The sequence below is a fragment of the Euprymna scolopes genome, chromosome 10 (assembly GCF_053919585.1).
Source record: "Euprymna scolopes isolate OS-2025 chromosome 10, ASM5391958v1, whole genome shotgun sequence".
NCBI classification, from domain to species: domain Eukaryota; kingdom Metazoa; phylum Mollusca; class Cephalopoda; order Sepiida; family Sepiolidae; genus Euprymna; species Euprymna scolopes.
In genome coordinates, this window is record NC_136491.1 from 25623553 (window position 1) to 25639585 (window position 16033).

Consider the following 16033-nt stretch of genomic DNA (forward strand, 5'->3'; position numbering starts at 1 on the left):
CGTATTCTTTAATTTCTCTTTTTTTTCTTCACTTTTTCACTTTTTTATATTTACCTTTTTCCTGCTGTAGAAAGATGTGACACAAGGCGAGAAGGTTAAAAGGTTAGGTAATGCATGCTAGCCTCTTAAAAAAAATTGCATGAGCAGTTCCGTCAGCAGTTCGTACTCTATTAGGATGCATCAGACAATACAGAACTAATTTCTATGCAAAACCTGAGAGGATGGACCTCTTAAGACAAACCAAAATGAATACCACAGCCCAACAGATAATAGGCCATCGAAATGGACTAGTTTCTGTCAAAGTGATTGTCAAGAACAAATCTTCACCTGGTTATTTACTTTTCCACTGCAGAAAAATGTGGCACCAGGCTGGAAGAATGATCTCAAAATAGTCTGCACAGCTTCATTGGCATTCCTCAGTTAGGGCGTATCAAGCAAGTAACAAAGCGAGAGACAAGACCTGGGAGGGTGTACCTTCTAGAACGTCAGGAAAATACCTCAGCCTGATAAAGGGCCACTGAAATAGCCCAGTTTCTGCCGAGCTGGTTACCAAGGACAGATCCTTGACTGGTCCAGAGTCAGCAGATTTCAGACATCAAATAATCTCAGTTAATTCTTTTTAACCAATGAAATAAAGATAATTCGTTTTTTTTTTTTGGGGGGGGGGTCACCTTTTTACTATTGATGTGGATTTGTTTATTGCGATACAATAACCAATCGTTTTATTTCTACAAGGTCGTGAGTTCAATCCTTACTAGTAGTCTCTGATTTTGATATTTCCTCAATTTTCAAACTATACGTTAAACAAAGATGAACCCTATTATGGTAGAGATAAAGTTAAGTTTGAGCCACTTTCTCTGCTCTATCTCGGTTCAAGCGCATCACGTCTACTAGTCTTTTCTAATAATAAGATAATCGTCAACATTTTCTTTTAAGTTCTTTCATATGTTATATACGTTTTCTTTGTTTTTCAAAAAAAAAATGATTTTAGGATTGCTTAACGTGCTTTTGGGCATTTCTCCATATTAGGGAGGATTCCTGTTTCTGTTTAGAGCACAATTGAACCATGATACTTGAATTTTGCATTTTAAACTTCAAGCCAAACCACCATATATAAAAATAATTTTATAAAATCAACAGTAGGTCCAGTACAGTACAATATAGACTACATGTATTGTGAACTAAGTCACTACAGGGAGGCAGGTGAAACTTTCTCTTGGTGCACCACGATGGATCCATGACTAGAGCAGTCAATCAATCGATTTGAATGGTCTATTTCATCGATTTCGATCATAAAAGTATTAAAAGTATAAAACATTTGTTCAATCTTGACCAACGTTGGGTCAACCTGCTAGTGTGTATGTATGTATGTGTGTGTATATATATATATATATATATATATATATATATGTGTGTGTGTGTGTATGTGTTTGTCTGTGTGCTTGTGCATGCTTAAATGCAGTCTTTAAAAACAGTAACAAGTATGCGCATGAGGCAGAGAGTAGCCTGAAGTAAAGAAATATAAAAATTTCATAGTTCCCAAAATATTGTAAATTTCCGACATCATGCTAGAGAAATCTGGAAATAAGTTCGATTGAAGTATATAAAACATTAAAATAAAAAAAAATCTCCTTGTTATGCAGTTATTATAATCTGACATATTTTTACATTGTTATAGCACCTATAAATTAGCGGTGTTGTTGTACCTTGTGAACTGGATTTTCGTAAATGCCTGCTCAGGCTCGACTGGTAACTGGTGTAAACTGCTGGAATATGCCAAGCGCCAATCAAATCTTAAAAACAATAGGAAATAGCAGTAACATTTACTGATTACAATTTTTGGAAAAAATGGAAAAAATAAAATAAAATATAACAACCTTCTACCTTAAGCTTCATGAACATGTTATTTTAAATTTTGTGTAAATAAGTAAAAAAAACAAAAAAAAATTTTGTGTGTGATTTTTTTCTTTTTGCGTGTGATTTTTTTTTCTTTTTCCATGTTTTTTTTTTTCTTTTTCCATGTGATTTTTTTTCTTTTTTCGTGTGATTTTTTTTCTTTTTTCGTGTGATTTTTTTCTTTTTTCGTGTGATTTTTTTTTCTTTTCCCGTGTGATTTTTTTTTCTTTTCCCGTGTGATTTTTTTCTCTTTTTGTGATTTTTTTTTTTTTTTTTTTTTTTGTTTTTTCATGTGATTTTTTATGAGGTGGGGTAGGTAGGGTTTAGGGTAAGTTCCTCCAATTGGCAACAGTATTTTTAGAGCTCACCCCACATTCTCCCTTCAGATTTTTTTTTTTTTTGTAACCATGTCATGTCTACAGGTAAATGATCTTAAATATTTATGACTTATTCCGGCATCTGTAAAAAATTTGTCCAGCATTCATTGGTGTGTGCTCCATTCTTCTGGCTCATTAAAATTTAAAAACTATTTTTTTTTTCTTCCAATTTATTAAAAGTCGTCGGCTTGGCTTTTTATTGGCTAATTGCGGTTGTTGTCGCTTTCTGATTGGCCGATCAACTTGATCAGTGCTTAGCATATTCTGGTGGTTTACATCAGTTTCCGATCGAACCCTAACAGACATTTATGAAAATAAAGTTCATAAAGGGCACCAGTACTAAATTATATATATTACACACAATGCTTCTAGCAAACTACATCACTCTTTTTTATATTGGCGTGATGAATACTGTTTTATTTTTTCCATCGCATGGATTACTCGTGTACCTTCCATTAAAAGACACATTTTTTGTCCTTTAATTCCACGTTGCACACAAATTATTTTCATAAGATTTTCTTAAAGTTTCCGTTTCTTTTGCTCCATTTTGCAGGGCGCCTGCGTACTTGGAATCAATGCTTCACCTGTGACAATCAAAAATATTGAGTGCGCTATTATCGATCATGGATTTCAGGAAGGTTGGATGAAACCCGTTATTCCCAAACATCGAACCGGTAAAAAAGTTGTGGTTGTTGGTAGTGGGCCATCTGGACTGGCCGCAGCACACCAATTGAATAAGGTAAGCCATTGATGACTTTGTTAGCACTGCCAAAGCAGAGGTTGTTTTGTTTTGTTTGGGGTTTTTTTTTTGCCCACATTAATTTGTTTGTGTATAGCTTAGTGTCCAAATCTCTTGATCAATCATCAGCAAACTTTGTAAAATTTACTCATCATAGTCTAATTTAGAGCAGATTTAAAGTTGGGATATTTAGATCCAAGCATATGTTTGGTCCGTCTTGTTATATGGTTGCGAAAGTTGGACTATCTGCCCCATAATGCAGAAACACATTAATAGTGCCGAAATTTGGTTTCTGACATAAATGGTAGGGGTTGTTTGGAAAGATTACATTTCTAACGAAGAAATATGGACTAGATCTAGATGCACTAAAGAAATGCTGCTGAAAACTTTCATGGAAAGACAAATGACTTTCTTAGGATATATTTAAAGAAGTCAAAGAGGCATAGAACATCTGATATTGACTGGTAGAATGCTAGGATCGAAAAAACAAGGTCGATTAAGATGCACTTTGATGGACAATTTGATTGATTTATTGTCAAAAGTTGAGCTGTTTCAGGCTATGGATAGCCATCCGCGTTGGTAAGCCGTAGTCGTAGTTTTATTTTTGTTTTTTTGTTGTATGATGAAGTTTGGTCTAAGATAGTATTTCTTCTGGGTATTTCTATACATTTTACAGCCAATGATATATTTGACCTTGTATAGTTGATCAAAGAAAATACTCTGAGATGCAGCTGCTGCCTTGAGAAAGTATAAGTTTATATATTATTTATTTTATTCAATTTAGGTAAACAAACTTACCATTAGACAAACTTACCATTAGTCACGACAATAAATCTACTGTTTCAGTCTAAAAAGATTTCATCAGGCAACAAAAACAGCCTCTGGTCTTAGTCGAGGCATGACCTTTAAGACCAGAGACTGTTTTTGTTGCATGAAGTTTTTTTAGGCTGAAACAGTAAATTTATTGTCGCGACTAATGGTAATAAAAATACCTTTCTCTTTTTATTAAGCACCATCAACAACCTTGTGAAATTCAATGTTTTTTTTTTGTTTTTTTGTTTTTTTTTACTTTATTGGATATTTTTCACCTTGAACAAAATAATATATATAATTATAAACCGCCTTCAACTAGGATTGGACCTCTCCAAGAGTTATAATCAACTGTCAACTTTACCATAATGTTCCGACAAATGTTGTTGAACACTATCTGACCAGCTTTCTGTATTCGTCCGTTTGTTTGACAATATATATAGAATTTAATTCTCTTTCTTTTCCTATGATGACTCTTGTTGGCTGAGAAGTTGAACACCAGGCTACAGATTCAATGAATCCTTTGACTTGAAATTCTTCAACCGGTATTAATTATCACTTGCTACACTGATGATAGCCAAAGTCTCATATCTTCTATAACATTGTCTTTGACCTTGAAAAGTTTCGTCATGTTCAAAATTTTGACAGAATTTCAACTTCTGATTTTTCTGAATTTGATTTTTGGATCCTGATGCTCTCCTTTTGGCTAATGCTACACTTTGCCTTTTCCATCCTCGGCCAGCGAAGGAGAAATCCGTCTAGACTGAGGCAATTTAAATTTTTGTTCCTATCCAGAGTGCTCCCTTTTGGGTAGCTGGATTTTCCCCACATACATTTGAGGGCCTTGTGGCAATTTAAAAAAATTGTATCACTATTCTTTTAGCAAATGAATTGAAAGTGTAGTATCTGTTCCATCCTCTTTCAGATATCTAGTGCTACTAGATCAGTCTGTTTGAAGATATCGGCTTCCTGACTTAAATGCACCAAATGGTATTATTCCCCCCTCTTTTCGCTTTCCAAAACTCAATCATGTTCTGCAAAGCCCAAAACAACTTTTTCTCTACAAAACATGAAAATATGTAACAACTTGTAGCATAAAACCTGTTCTTTACAAAAATTAACGGATTCGGTGTTAAATATATTTAATATATTTTCCTTTATTCCAGGCTGGCCATACTGTGACAGTTTATGAAAGGAATGACAGAATTGGTGGGCTTTTAAGATATGGAATTCCATCTATGAAATTAAGCAAAAAGGTATTTTTTAAAATTTTTTTTAGACTTAATTCTATAAAAACTCGGTAATAACTGATGCATCATTATTTGAAGTGATATTCTCCCATTGGCGAAAAATATATTTCAGTACATTAATGATTAAGCATAAGATTAACTGATAAATATAGAATCCGAAACTGGTGCTACCAGATCAGGCTGTCTGAAGATATTAGCTTCCTAAGACAAAATGCACCTAAAATTTATGTTTTTTGATTTTCTACTTCCTTTCGCAAAACTTATGTTTTGCAAAAACAAACATAACATTCCACCTGTTCCTTCTTCCCGATCCTTGATATGACTTTAAACTATATCCAATGGTGAGGTTCCAGCTTGCAGGCTTTGGGGAGTGTGGAGCCATCCTTTAATTCCCATTGCTCCCAGGTCTACTCTGACCCAGAGTGAACTGTTAGGGTCCCAACTATGGGTTAAATAGAAACCGACTTGGAAAAAAGTATATATTCTATTAAAAAATCTTTCTTCAAAATAACTGCATTAAATAACCCGAAAAGGGTTTATATGTTGCAAAACAACCAACCAATCTTTCTTCCCATCCCCCCTTTCTCTTTCTATCTCCCCCACTTCCTGACTGATTTCCTAACTTAAAATGTACCAAACATTAATACTGTAACCCATTTCCCTCTCCCATTGCTAAACTCATGTTCCGGAGAAAAGGGGATAAAACAATAAAATCCACTATAAAACAACCAAACACTACAAACTAGCGATTGAAGATACATAGAGCTTGAAGAATAAACGCCTTCTACAAAACAAACTGAATGGAACATAAATACTATTCTTCAAATAACTGGATTCGGCATTAAATGACCCGAAAAGGGTTGATATGCCGTAAAATAAAAAAATAAAAAAATAAAAAAAAAAACAATCAAACCTAGAATCCGGAAATCAAATGAACAATTATTACAAATAAAGACACTAAAGTTTTATATGTAAATAAATTAAATGTGGCATTTTTACAAATGCAATTGCTGAGAACTTTTATAATAGAAATACATTGTTAATAATTTATTAACATCTATCTAAAAAAATGAAAATGTCTGCGTGTGTGTCTGTGTACATTTCCCTACCAAATAACTATGTCAATTTTCGGTCTAGAGACTCGAAATTTGACATAAGGAGTATTGAGATTTGGGAAAATCTTTTTAGTCAGTTTTTGGCCAGAAATGTGGCCGTTAAGAAGTCAAAGTTCAACGATTTGACCTTTGAGAACTCTACCAAACTCCTCCACCAATTTTGGGTCTAAACACCTGAAATTTTAGATATAGGTTAATTGGACATTGATCTAACTTTATAATTTGAGACCAAAACAATAAATGTTAAGTGGTCATAATTGGAGTCAAAGTTTTTAAAAATTTGACCTCTGCGGTCTCTACCAAATTACTCAACTAATTTTTGGTCTAAACATTTGAAATCTTACATAAAGTGTTTTCAGACATGGGGCAAGCTTTTTAATCGTTTTTTTTTTTTTTTTTTTTTTTTTTCGGATAATTTTATTTCCAAGGGGACAAAGTTCCAAAGCAAACTATTCAACCAATTTTAGGTCTGAACATTTGAAATTTTACATAAAGTGTATTCAGACATGTAGAAAGCTTTTTAATCAGTGTTTCGGCAAAAATTACGCTTTGGAGTCTAAACACTCGAAATTTGGAGTCTAAACACTTGAAATTTAAGATGATGGTTACATTGACATGAGTCAAACTTTTAATATATATATATACATATGCACATAAAGTTATGAACAGTACATAAGGCCCGAGCAAAAGCTGAAATGCTAGTATATCTATAAAAGGGAAAATGCCTGTCTGTGTGTACATTTCCCTACCAAATAACTCTGTCAATTTTCGGTCTCAAGATTTGACATAAGGAGTATTGAGATTTGGGAAAATCTTTTTAATCAGTTTTCGGCCAGAAATTTGACTGTCAAAGGGCCAAAGTTCAACGATTTGACCTTTGAGAACTCTACTAAACTCCTCCGCCAATTTTGGGTCTAAACACTTGAAATTTGAAATGTAGGTTACTTGGACATGGATCTAACTTTAATTTGAATTAAGACCAAAATAATAAATGTTAAGGGGTCAAAGATGGGGTCAAAGTTAAAAAAAAAAAATTGAACTCTGCAGTTTCTACGAAATTACTCAGGCAAATTTTGGTCTAAACATTTGAAATCTTACATAAAGTGTATTCACACATAGGGCAAGTTATGAACGGCGCATACGTCCTGAGCAAAGTCAGGCTGAATTGCTAGAATATTAAAAAAGGCCAGCAATCATCAAACTTGGCCAAAATATTGATCATGCCCTGTTGATGTAAATACTAAAGAGAGAACTTGAATGCCTACTAGACACCATCCTCTCGTTTTTAAAGTTTCTCTGTAGGGAGGTTTGCGAGGACAACCTGATAGGAGGATACTTTTCCTTACAAGTAAATCTTGATTAAATATTCAAAATCACATAGTATTCGTGGCCCAAATAAGATTTCCTCAGTATGGCTAGCCAACACCGGCTTTTACAAGGAATGGTGCACCTTTTCCAAGTAATATTACCTCATATAGCACGAAATTAGATACTCTACCAGACTATATGAATTCTTGTCCTGTAATCCAGCAAGACCCAGAAACCGCAAGAAAGGTATCCTATCACATATTTAAATGGTCAATTCTTTACTTACTCAGTGCTTAATAGGTAAAGAGGTACCTTACTGGAATATCCAAATATCTATGTACAGTAGAACCCCGGGATACGGGATTAAAAATTAGTAACAAAATACAGTACATTATATAATACACATCACATGTACATAGTCAAATAACATCATCAATAAAACTGTAAGGCGGGGTAAATGCCGGAAAAACATTGTATTCCACATCGTAACCTTAAAAAAACGTATGCTAGGGTCACCATATCCTGGGGTTCTACTGTATCTCATATAGAGATCAAAGTGTTAGCCCCAGGAAGGGGGCTACTTGCTTTCTGAGAACTTCGACTGAAGTAAATTGAAACAAAAGAAATAAAATCTATATATCTATAAAAGTGAAATTGTTTCTGTGCGTGCGTGTACATTTCCCTACCAAACTACTCTGTCAATTTTCAGTCTACAAACTCGAGATTTAAGAAAAGGGGTATTGAGAGTTAGGAAAATCTTTTTAATCGGTTTTCGGCCAGAAATTTGGCTGTCAAGGGGCTAAAGTTCATAGATTTGACCTTTGAAAACTCTACCCAACCCCTCCGCCAATTTTGGGTCTAAACACTTGAAATTTTAGATGTAGGTTACTTGGACATCAATCAAACTTTTTAATTTGATTTGAGCCCAAAACAATAAATGTTAAGGAGTCAAAATTGGGGTCAAAGTAAAAAAAACAATTGACCTCTGCGGTCTCTACCAAATTACTCAGCCAATTTTTTGTGTAAACATTTGAAATTTGACATAGAGCAAGCTTTTTAATCGGTTTTTGGCCGAAAATTTGGCTGCCAAAGATTTGACCATTGCGGTATCTAGCAATTATTCGGCCAATTTTGGGTCTAAACATTTGAAATGTTACATAAAAGATATTCAGACATGCAGCAAGCTTTTTGGGCGAAAATTTGTCTGCCAAGAGGTCAAAGTTGAAAGAGTTGACCTTTGCAGACTCTACAAAACTCCTCCACCAATTTTGGTCTGAACACTTGAAATTTTAGATGTAGGTGACCTGGACAGGAGTCAAACTTTTTAATATATATATATATATATATATATATATATATATATATATATATATGCACATAAAGTTATGAACAGTACATAGGGCCCGAGCAAAGCTGGGTTGAACTGCTATAATAAAATGATGCTGTGTATGTGAATATCTTTTAAAATTAATATTAGATTCTTACCCCGGTAATTTATAAATGTAACTTTTAGTCAAACATCACAAAGAAATGAATCTTAATTATTCAGTCAAAAGAAATCTTTAATCAATTTAAATGTTTCTTTTTTTTTTTTTTTTTCAAGGTTGTGCAACGAAGAATTGAATTAATGTCTGCTGAAGGAATAGAATTTATTCCCAATTGCAACATTGGAAAGGACATTCCTGCTCTCGACTTACACGAAAACTGTGATGCCATGGTCTTGGCACTTGGTGCCACATGGCCACGTGATCTACCAATTCCCGGTAAAATATTTTCTTCTGACTTAAAAAAACAACAGACACACAGGATTTCAATTTTTCTTATCCTGTTAGAAAAATACTTCATACATTTTTGTAACAGGATAAGAAAAATTGAAGTCATGTGTGTTTTTTAATATATATATATATATATATATATATATAAGCTAGAAAATTTGACGGGTACGCATATGATGATAATGTCTTTATTTAAAAATTTTCAGATACAAAAACTAATTTAGTTATATTTGAAGGAAGAAATCGATTTTTCAATATTTTTCAACTTGGATGTCTTCAAGTCCAACATAAACAAATTCCTGATGAACCGCCCCCTTAAATAAGACACTTTATCAAATTTCCAATACTAACGATTATGACGATACTATCTCATTGATTACTGTGCACGCAATAACCCTAATCCCCGAGTGGCTTCTGAGCCTTGATAAGTGGTGACCTCCATGTAAAAAAAAAAAAAATGTTTTTAAATTTGATAAGTAAAGAAGAAAAGAAAAAGTTATAAAATTATAACCTAATTTTTCATTTATCACTCAGAATAATACACATGCACATACTTATATGTACATGCGCACACTAACATACACACGCACAAATCAAATTTAAAATAGCAAAATTAATCTCCACTAGAAATAAATACAATTATGATTCACAATAAATGAATAGATTAAAAAAAAAAAAAATTACATACATAAACAAAGGACCCAAGACGATGTGCGTTTTTATTATATGATATATTCACTCCCAGGCATTACGTCAGCAGAAATGAAGTCACCGACGATCTTTGACTTGGGGGTTCTTTTTTTGAGACTGCCACCTCCCTCATGGGGAGACCCTCTTAACACATCTTGCTTGTTCGGCATATCGGATCCAACTCGCATAAGTTTAACTCCGCTTACTCAAACCGGAGCACCTGACACGTCACGTCCAGTCCCTGCTTCATACTTCCGTTGCAATTGACAGGTCAATAAAGTTTGACACTTGTCAAAACATGTCGCGATTCAAGTTCTCTGTGGTTTACTCTGCTAGATATAGATAGATAGATAGATAGATAGATAGATAGATAGATAGATAACTGCTTCCGGCTATTATATAGCATTTGTAATTTCATAAAATTTCTTACATTAGCCTTAATTTCTGAGTGGAATTTCTTTTTTTTATATATACTATTAATAGGTGCTATTTTTTTTTTAATGGAAATCGCTCCAGACAAGGCATGAAGTCACTTAACATATAGATATGTATAATCTTATATATACTCTTTGTGAAAAATACGCTTTTGTGATAAAATTCCACTCTTTATTTATACTAATCCTTTTTAAAATTAGATTGGTTGGTTGGTTGGTTGTTTTTGTTTTACGGCATATCAACCCTTTTCGGGTTATTTAATGCCGAATCCAAAGATTTTGAAGAAAAATCTTTTAATAGAATATATTTGTTGTTTTCAAATCAGTTTCTATTCAACCCATAGTTGGGACCCTAACAGCAATGGCAATTAAAGGGTGGCTCCACACTCCCCAAAGCCCGCAAGCTGGGGCCTCACCACTGGATATAGTTTAAGGTCATATCCAGGACCTTTTAAAATTAGAAGCTCAACGTTTGTTAAATATAACAACAGAGCCTAGCCAAATGATCAACAGTTTTGCTACATTCTAAAGTTAAAGATTTTATTCATCTTGCCAATCATTTTTTTTGAAAATAACAAACTTGGGTACATTTTTTACAGATCTGTTTCGTTCACAGAGGAACAATCAATATTTGTATTTCAACATTGAAGAATTCTTTTTGTTGACATCCAAATATTGATTGTTCCCTGTGAACAAAACAAATCTGTTAAAATGCATCGACGTTTGTTATTTTTGAAAATAAATGATTGATAAGGACTTTAGGATATAGTAACATTGTTATAGCCCGATGGTAAAAGTTTAGGCTTCTTTCCATCGGGGCCCGATTTCGAATCTCACTAGATTCAGCCACTCTGATGAGTGGATAATTATATTTTAAACAATATGTATGCCGTTAATAATTTAGGGGGTACCAAATTAGTAAAAGGGAAAATTATTCCAGACTCTCATTAAGGTAAAAATGCACTTTCGTATAAATAAATGAATTCATTAAAAACGCATCTCAAAACAAAAACAAATATGGGTCTTAAACTATATCCAGTGGTGAGGCCCCATCTTGCAGGCTTTGGGGAGTGTGGAGCCACCCTTTAATTGCCATTGCTCTCAGGTCCACTCTGACCTGGAGTGGTAGTACCTGTCAGGGTCCCAACTATGGGTTAAATAGAAACCGACTTGAAAACAACAAATATATTCTATTAAAAGATTTTCTTCCAAATCTTTGGATTCGGCATTAAATAACCTGAAAAGGGTTGATATGCCGTAAAGCAAAAACAACCAACCAACCAACATATATATAGGAAGTTAAATTATGATTTATAACATTTATTGTCATGCTTAATCTCGAATATTAAGCATAGATCCCGTTTATGTTTTTTTTTAGTTTAATGTTTTACGTATAAGCTAAATATATGTTAGTCATTAAACTAATGATTGCAATGACTAAATATTTTTATTATGAATAAAACTGATTGAACAAACATCTATTGTCCGAGATATATATTCTGATGTATGCCCTATTGATGCAAATTGCAATGAGGCGAAACGTAACAGAGAACAAAGGCAGTCGTTTTTCAAGTTAAGCGCCAGAAGCTTTATTACCGATACGTGTTTTGTATAGAGCTCTGCGTGCTTTGCACGCCGTTTCGTATTTAGTTGTAGCCGTAGCTACGTACTTCACAACATCCCCCTTATTCAATAATGTTTTATTGGGTTTTTTTTATTACTCATTGCAGTCTGGGCTTATGTGTGTTTTTGTTTATTACTTTTAAGTGTGTTGTGTGTCGTTGGTGTTTTGTGTGTGTGTGTTGTCTAGTGTATAGTCTCTTAGTCGGGTAGGGAGTTTGACAACACGACTAGACTTGCGAGGTTGTTTGTCATGTGTTGACAGTTGTTGAAGTGCTGGTTTCGTCTGGTCAGCGTTATCTTCTGCTGTTTGCTGTATGGGAACATGATTAGGTATGATGGGTGTGTTGGTTGAGCGGGTGGTTGGTTGGCGAATGTGTATTTGGTTTCTTCTGTAGATTTTCCCATTTACTTGGACTCCGTAGCTGCGTGGTGCTTCTTTGCTAGCGATGATGCCAGGTTTCCAATCGCTGTGAGGGATCTGCGGGTGACATTTCACCCTAACAGACTGTCCAATGGTGAGGTCCGGCAGAGGTTTACTGTGTCTATCATAGTATTTTTTTGCTACCCGTCTTTTATTGATGAGTGCTTGCTGTGTATTTGTTTGCACTTGTGGTATGTAGTCTGTGGGTTTGCAAGGTAGCATGGAGCGAGTGCGCCTTGAAAAGAACCTTTGTGCCGGTGAACTATGCATGCCAGGTGTGATAGCATTGCGCCATTCAGTATTAAAAGCTATCAGCCTCAGAGATGAGCTAGCCTGTCCGGAAAGTAGTGAAGGTGAGTTGCTGTCCACCACTTGAAAGTTGACTTTTTTTCTTATGCCATTTATCTCACAATGAAGTATTACTGAGCCCAAGGGTTGCAGTATGGAATTGTCGTACAGCCTTAACCTTGTGTGAGAAGGCTGCAGTGGTGTTTTTTTTAGATGTTTATAGTCGGCAAGGGCCAAGGTGCTGCAGCTTGCTCCTGTGTCAATTTGAAATCTACACATGGTCCTTGCACTGTCTCCTGGGATGGATAGACAAATGTCTGCGTGGTACTGTTTGCGGTCTGACAGAGATCCCAGAACATAAATGCTTTCATCACTGCTGGGCACTTCTGTTTCAACATAGCGCACTTTTGCAGTTCGTTGCGTCATGGGTTTGTTTGGCCGTTGTGGTGGGGTAGGCTGTGTCTGTGATTGGCATACCCTGGCAATGTGATTGCGCTTTAGGCAGATCGCACACGTTAGTCCATAGGCCTGACATTTCCATTTGTCGTGGCTCTGTCCACAGAATTTGCAGTCCTTTATAAATTCGCGTGTCTTTTTTTTTGTCTGCTTTCGTGAAGTGGACGTTCTCTACTGATTTATTAAGTTTGCCGAGCTGTTGTTCAGCCTGTTCAGTGCTTCGGCAAATGTCTATTGTCCGGTCTAAGTTAAGTCCAGATTCACTAAGGAGTCTGGCTCGTACATTATTATTGCTGGTACCTATCACAATTCGGTCACGTAGTAATTCATCCTCAAGTGCACCGTACTTGCAGGTTTTAACTAGGTTTCTTAATTTGTTTAAGTAACTGTCAAATTTTTCGTCCTGTTCCTGTGTGCAGGAATTAAACATATACCGTTGGTATATGATGTTTTGTTTAGGCTCAAAGTAGTCTGTGAGCCTTTCCAAAATATTTTTTGTACTCGCTTGTTCCTCTTCCGATATTGGCAGATTTTTGTATATCTGTAAACATTCTTTACCGATGACAGAAAGCAGAGTTCCTACCTGTATTTTTGCTGCTTTTTTTCCAATTTCCGTTGCAGCTGCATAATTTTCCCAGGTTAATTTGAAGAGGGCCCAGTTCTCTCGTAAATCGCCGTCCATTTCCATTTTCACTGGTGGTGGAATTGCATATGCCATGTTGTTGCCGACGAATGTATAAAAATGACCGAATCCACGTGGTTGATAAATTCCGTGTCAGGATATGTAACCACAAAGTCCGAGTTAAAATATGTACGTTTTGCTGAACGATTATAATTATCCACAGTGTTTACGTTGTTCCGGAAAGAAGAAAAAAATGAAATCCCACTTCTGACACCATGTAATGAGGCGAAACGTAACAGAGAACAAAGGCAGTCGTTTTCAAGTTAAGCGCCAGAAGCTTTATTACCGATACGTGTTTTGTACAGAGCTCTGCGTGCTTTGCACGCCGTTTCGTATTTAGTTGTAGCCGTAGCTACGTACTTCACAACACGAATAATAATAATATAAAAAAACATGCAGAGAACTATACATTGATATATACATATCAGTAATGGCAGAAACAATCGTACGCTTATATACTAAATAAAACTGAACCGTTTTTAAATGAGCATAAAATGAGTATGTTCCCAGTGAAGCGGAATTATATATATATACTAGACTACCTGTGACCCGTTGGGTCAGTATGTTATATTAGTTATGGAATTCATGTATGAGCGTGACACTTGTGACGTAAAGAAAATAGGGTTTTTTTTTGGGGGGGGGGTTACATAACAGAAAAATTTCTACGAAAGTATATTAAAATGAAAAATCACGGACCGATCACTCAAACATGAAAAAAAAATCCTCCCTATTTGTGTAAAGTTACCTATTTTCCGAATAATCGCTCAAAAATCGAAAATTAAACAATGTTCCTAATTCACCGTCCTCACACAACTATTTTGTATCTAGAAATGTAAACAAAAAAGAAAAAAGGAAGGAAGGAAAAGGGACGGATAGAGAGTAGTAGTAGTAGTAGTCTTAGCTTTACTACAATTGTTCTTATGTATGTCAACAGGTTAAAGTTGCTTAGTTGTAAGAAAATAGCGACAGTATAGTTGTAATAAAGAATAGTTGCAAAACAACCCCACTCTTCCCATGTTAAATGATAATTTCGAAATAATAACATTAATATTTCAGTGCGCAGGTCAAAATCTGCAAAAGAAGCGATTTGTGTTTATTTGTTTACGTTTTTATGGAACTTATGGGTTAATGTTTATGCCCGCATGTGCAACCAGATGTCGTAAACCGGAAAGTGGGTTACATTACTCGTCATTTGAGCTTCATAATTATATATATATATATATATATATATATATATTAATTGATGTTATTTTTACTGGCACTCTTTCCCCCTCTTTTTCCTTTTTATCTTTTCCTTTCCTTTTTTCTCCTTTTTTTTGTTTTTTCTGTTTCAATACAAACCTTAATCCCACCCATTTTCCGTCGTCTTTACATATATTAAAGACCATTTTATTTTTTATTCTTAATTACATGTGATCTTCTGGTATATATCTTTTTGATCGCTAAATCCCTGAATAATTTTCATTACGGACTGTGTATAAGCAATATCGCCTGAAGAGTTCTCTAGTTACTAGTAACTGGCTGACCGAAACATTCTCAAGAATGTGTAGCTACAGGTCAGAAACTAGTAAACGATGTTAGATGGATGAATTCTGACCCAGTTAGAAATAAAATTTTGAAAAATAAATAAAATGTGGTCATCCAAAGTTGACTAAAAAATAGGGTACTTGTACAGTTAAGTCAAGATATTAAAAAATGAAAATATCGAAAAAAGATTATATTGTACGCATCCGTTATGGAACGAAGTTCTCTGAAAAAAAATTTCATTCAATTTCATCAAGTAGTTTTTTTTGTCTTTTTTTTTTTTTTTTTATACAGCGAAAAAATTTATTATACCGAGCAAAAGGTTCGATTTTTAGGAAGAAAAGCTAGTAATAAAGATGGGGAGGGAATGTCGGCGCTTTACATGGAATTATCTCCCCGTGGCGTGTTAAAAATTTCCACAATGGCTGACTTCAATGCGCTCTCATAAAAATGTCTTTTCCGCTGTAAAAAAAAAAAAAAAAAAAAAACTACTCGATCAAATTAAATGAAATTTTTTTTCAGAGATCTTTAGTCCAAAACGAACACATACAATATAACCTTTTTTCGATATTTTCATCTTTTTAATGTGTTCATTAAACTGTACAAGTGCGAAAAATAGAAATTACCAAAAACCACATGAATTTG

The 16033-nt window shown here is 34.6% G+C and overlaps 1 protein-coding gene across 2 annotated transcripts in view; it reads left to right on the forward strand.

Annotated features, from left to right (window-relative positions):
- LOC145285867 (uncharacterized) overlaps positions 1–16033 on the forward strand; it is a 510918-nt gene that overhangs the window by 456759 nt on the left and 38126 nt on the right. For both annotated transcript variants that reach the window (XM_080134312.1, XM_080134311.1), the window contains 3 exons: positions 2827–3012; positions 4989–5078; positions 9099–9258. In XM_080134312.1, the coding sequence (XP_079990438.1) occupies positions 2827–3012; positions 4989–5078; positions 9099–9258 (436 nt within the window). The remainder of the gene's footprint in view (positions 1–2826; positions 3013–4988; positions 5079–9098; positions 9259–16033) is intronic.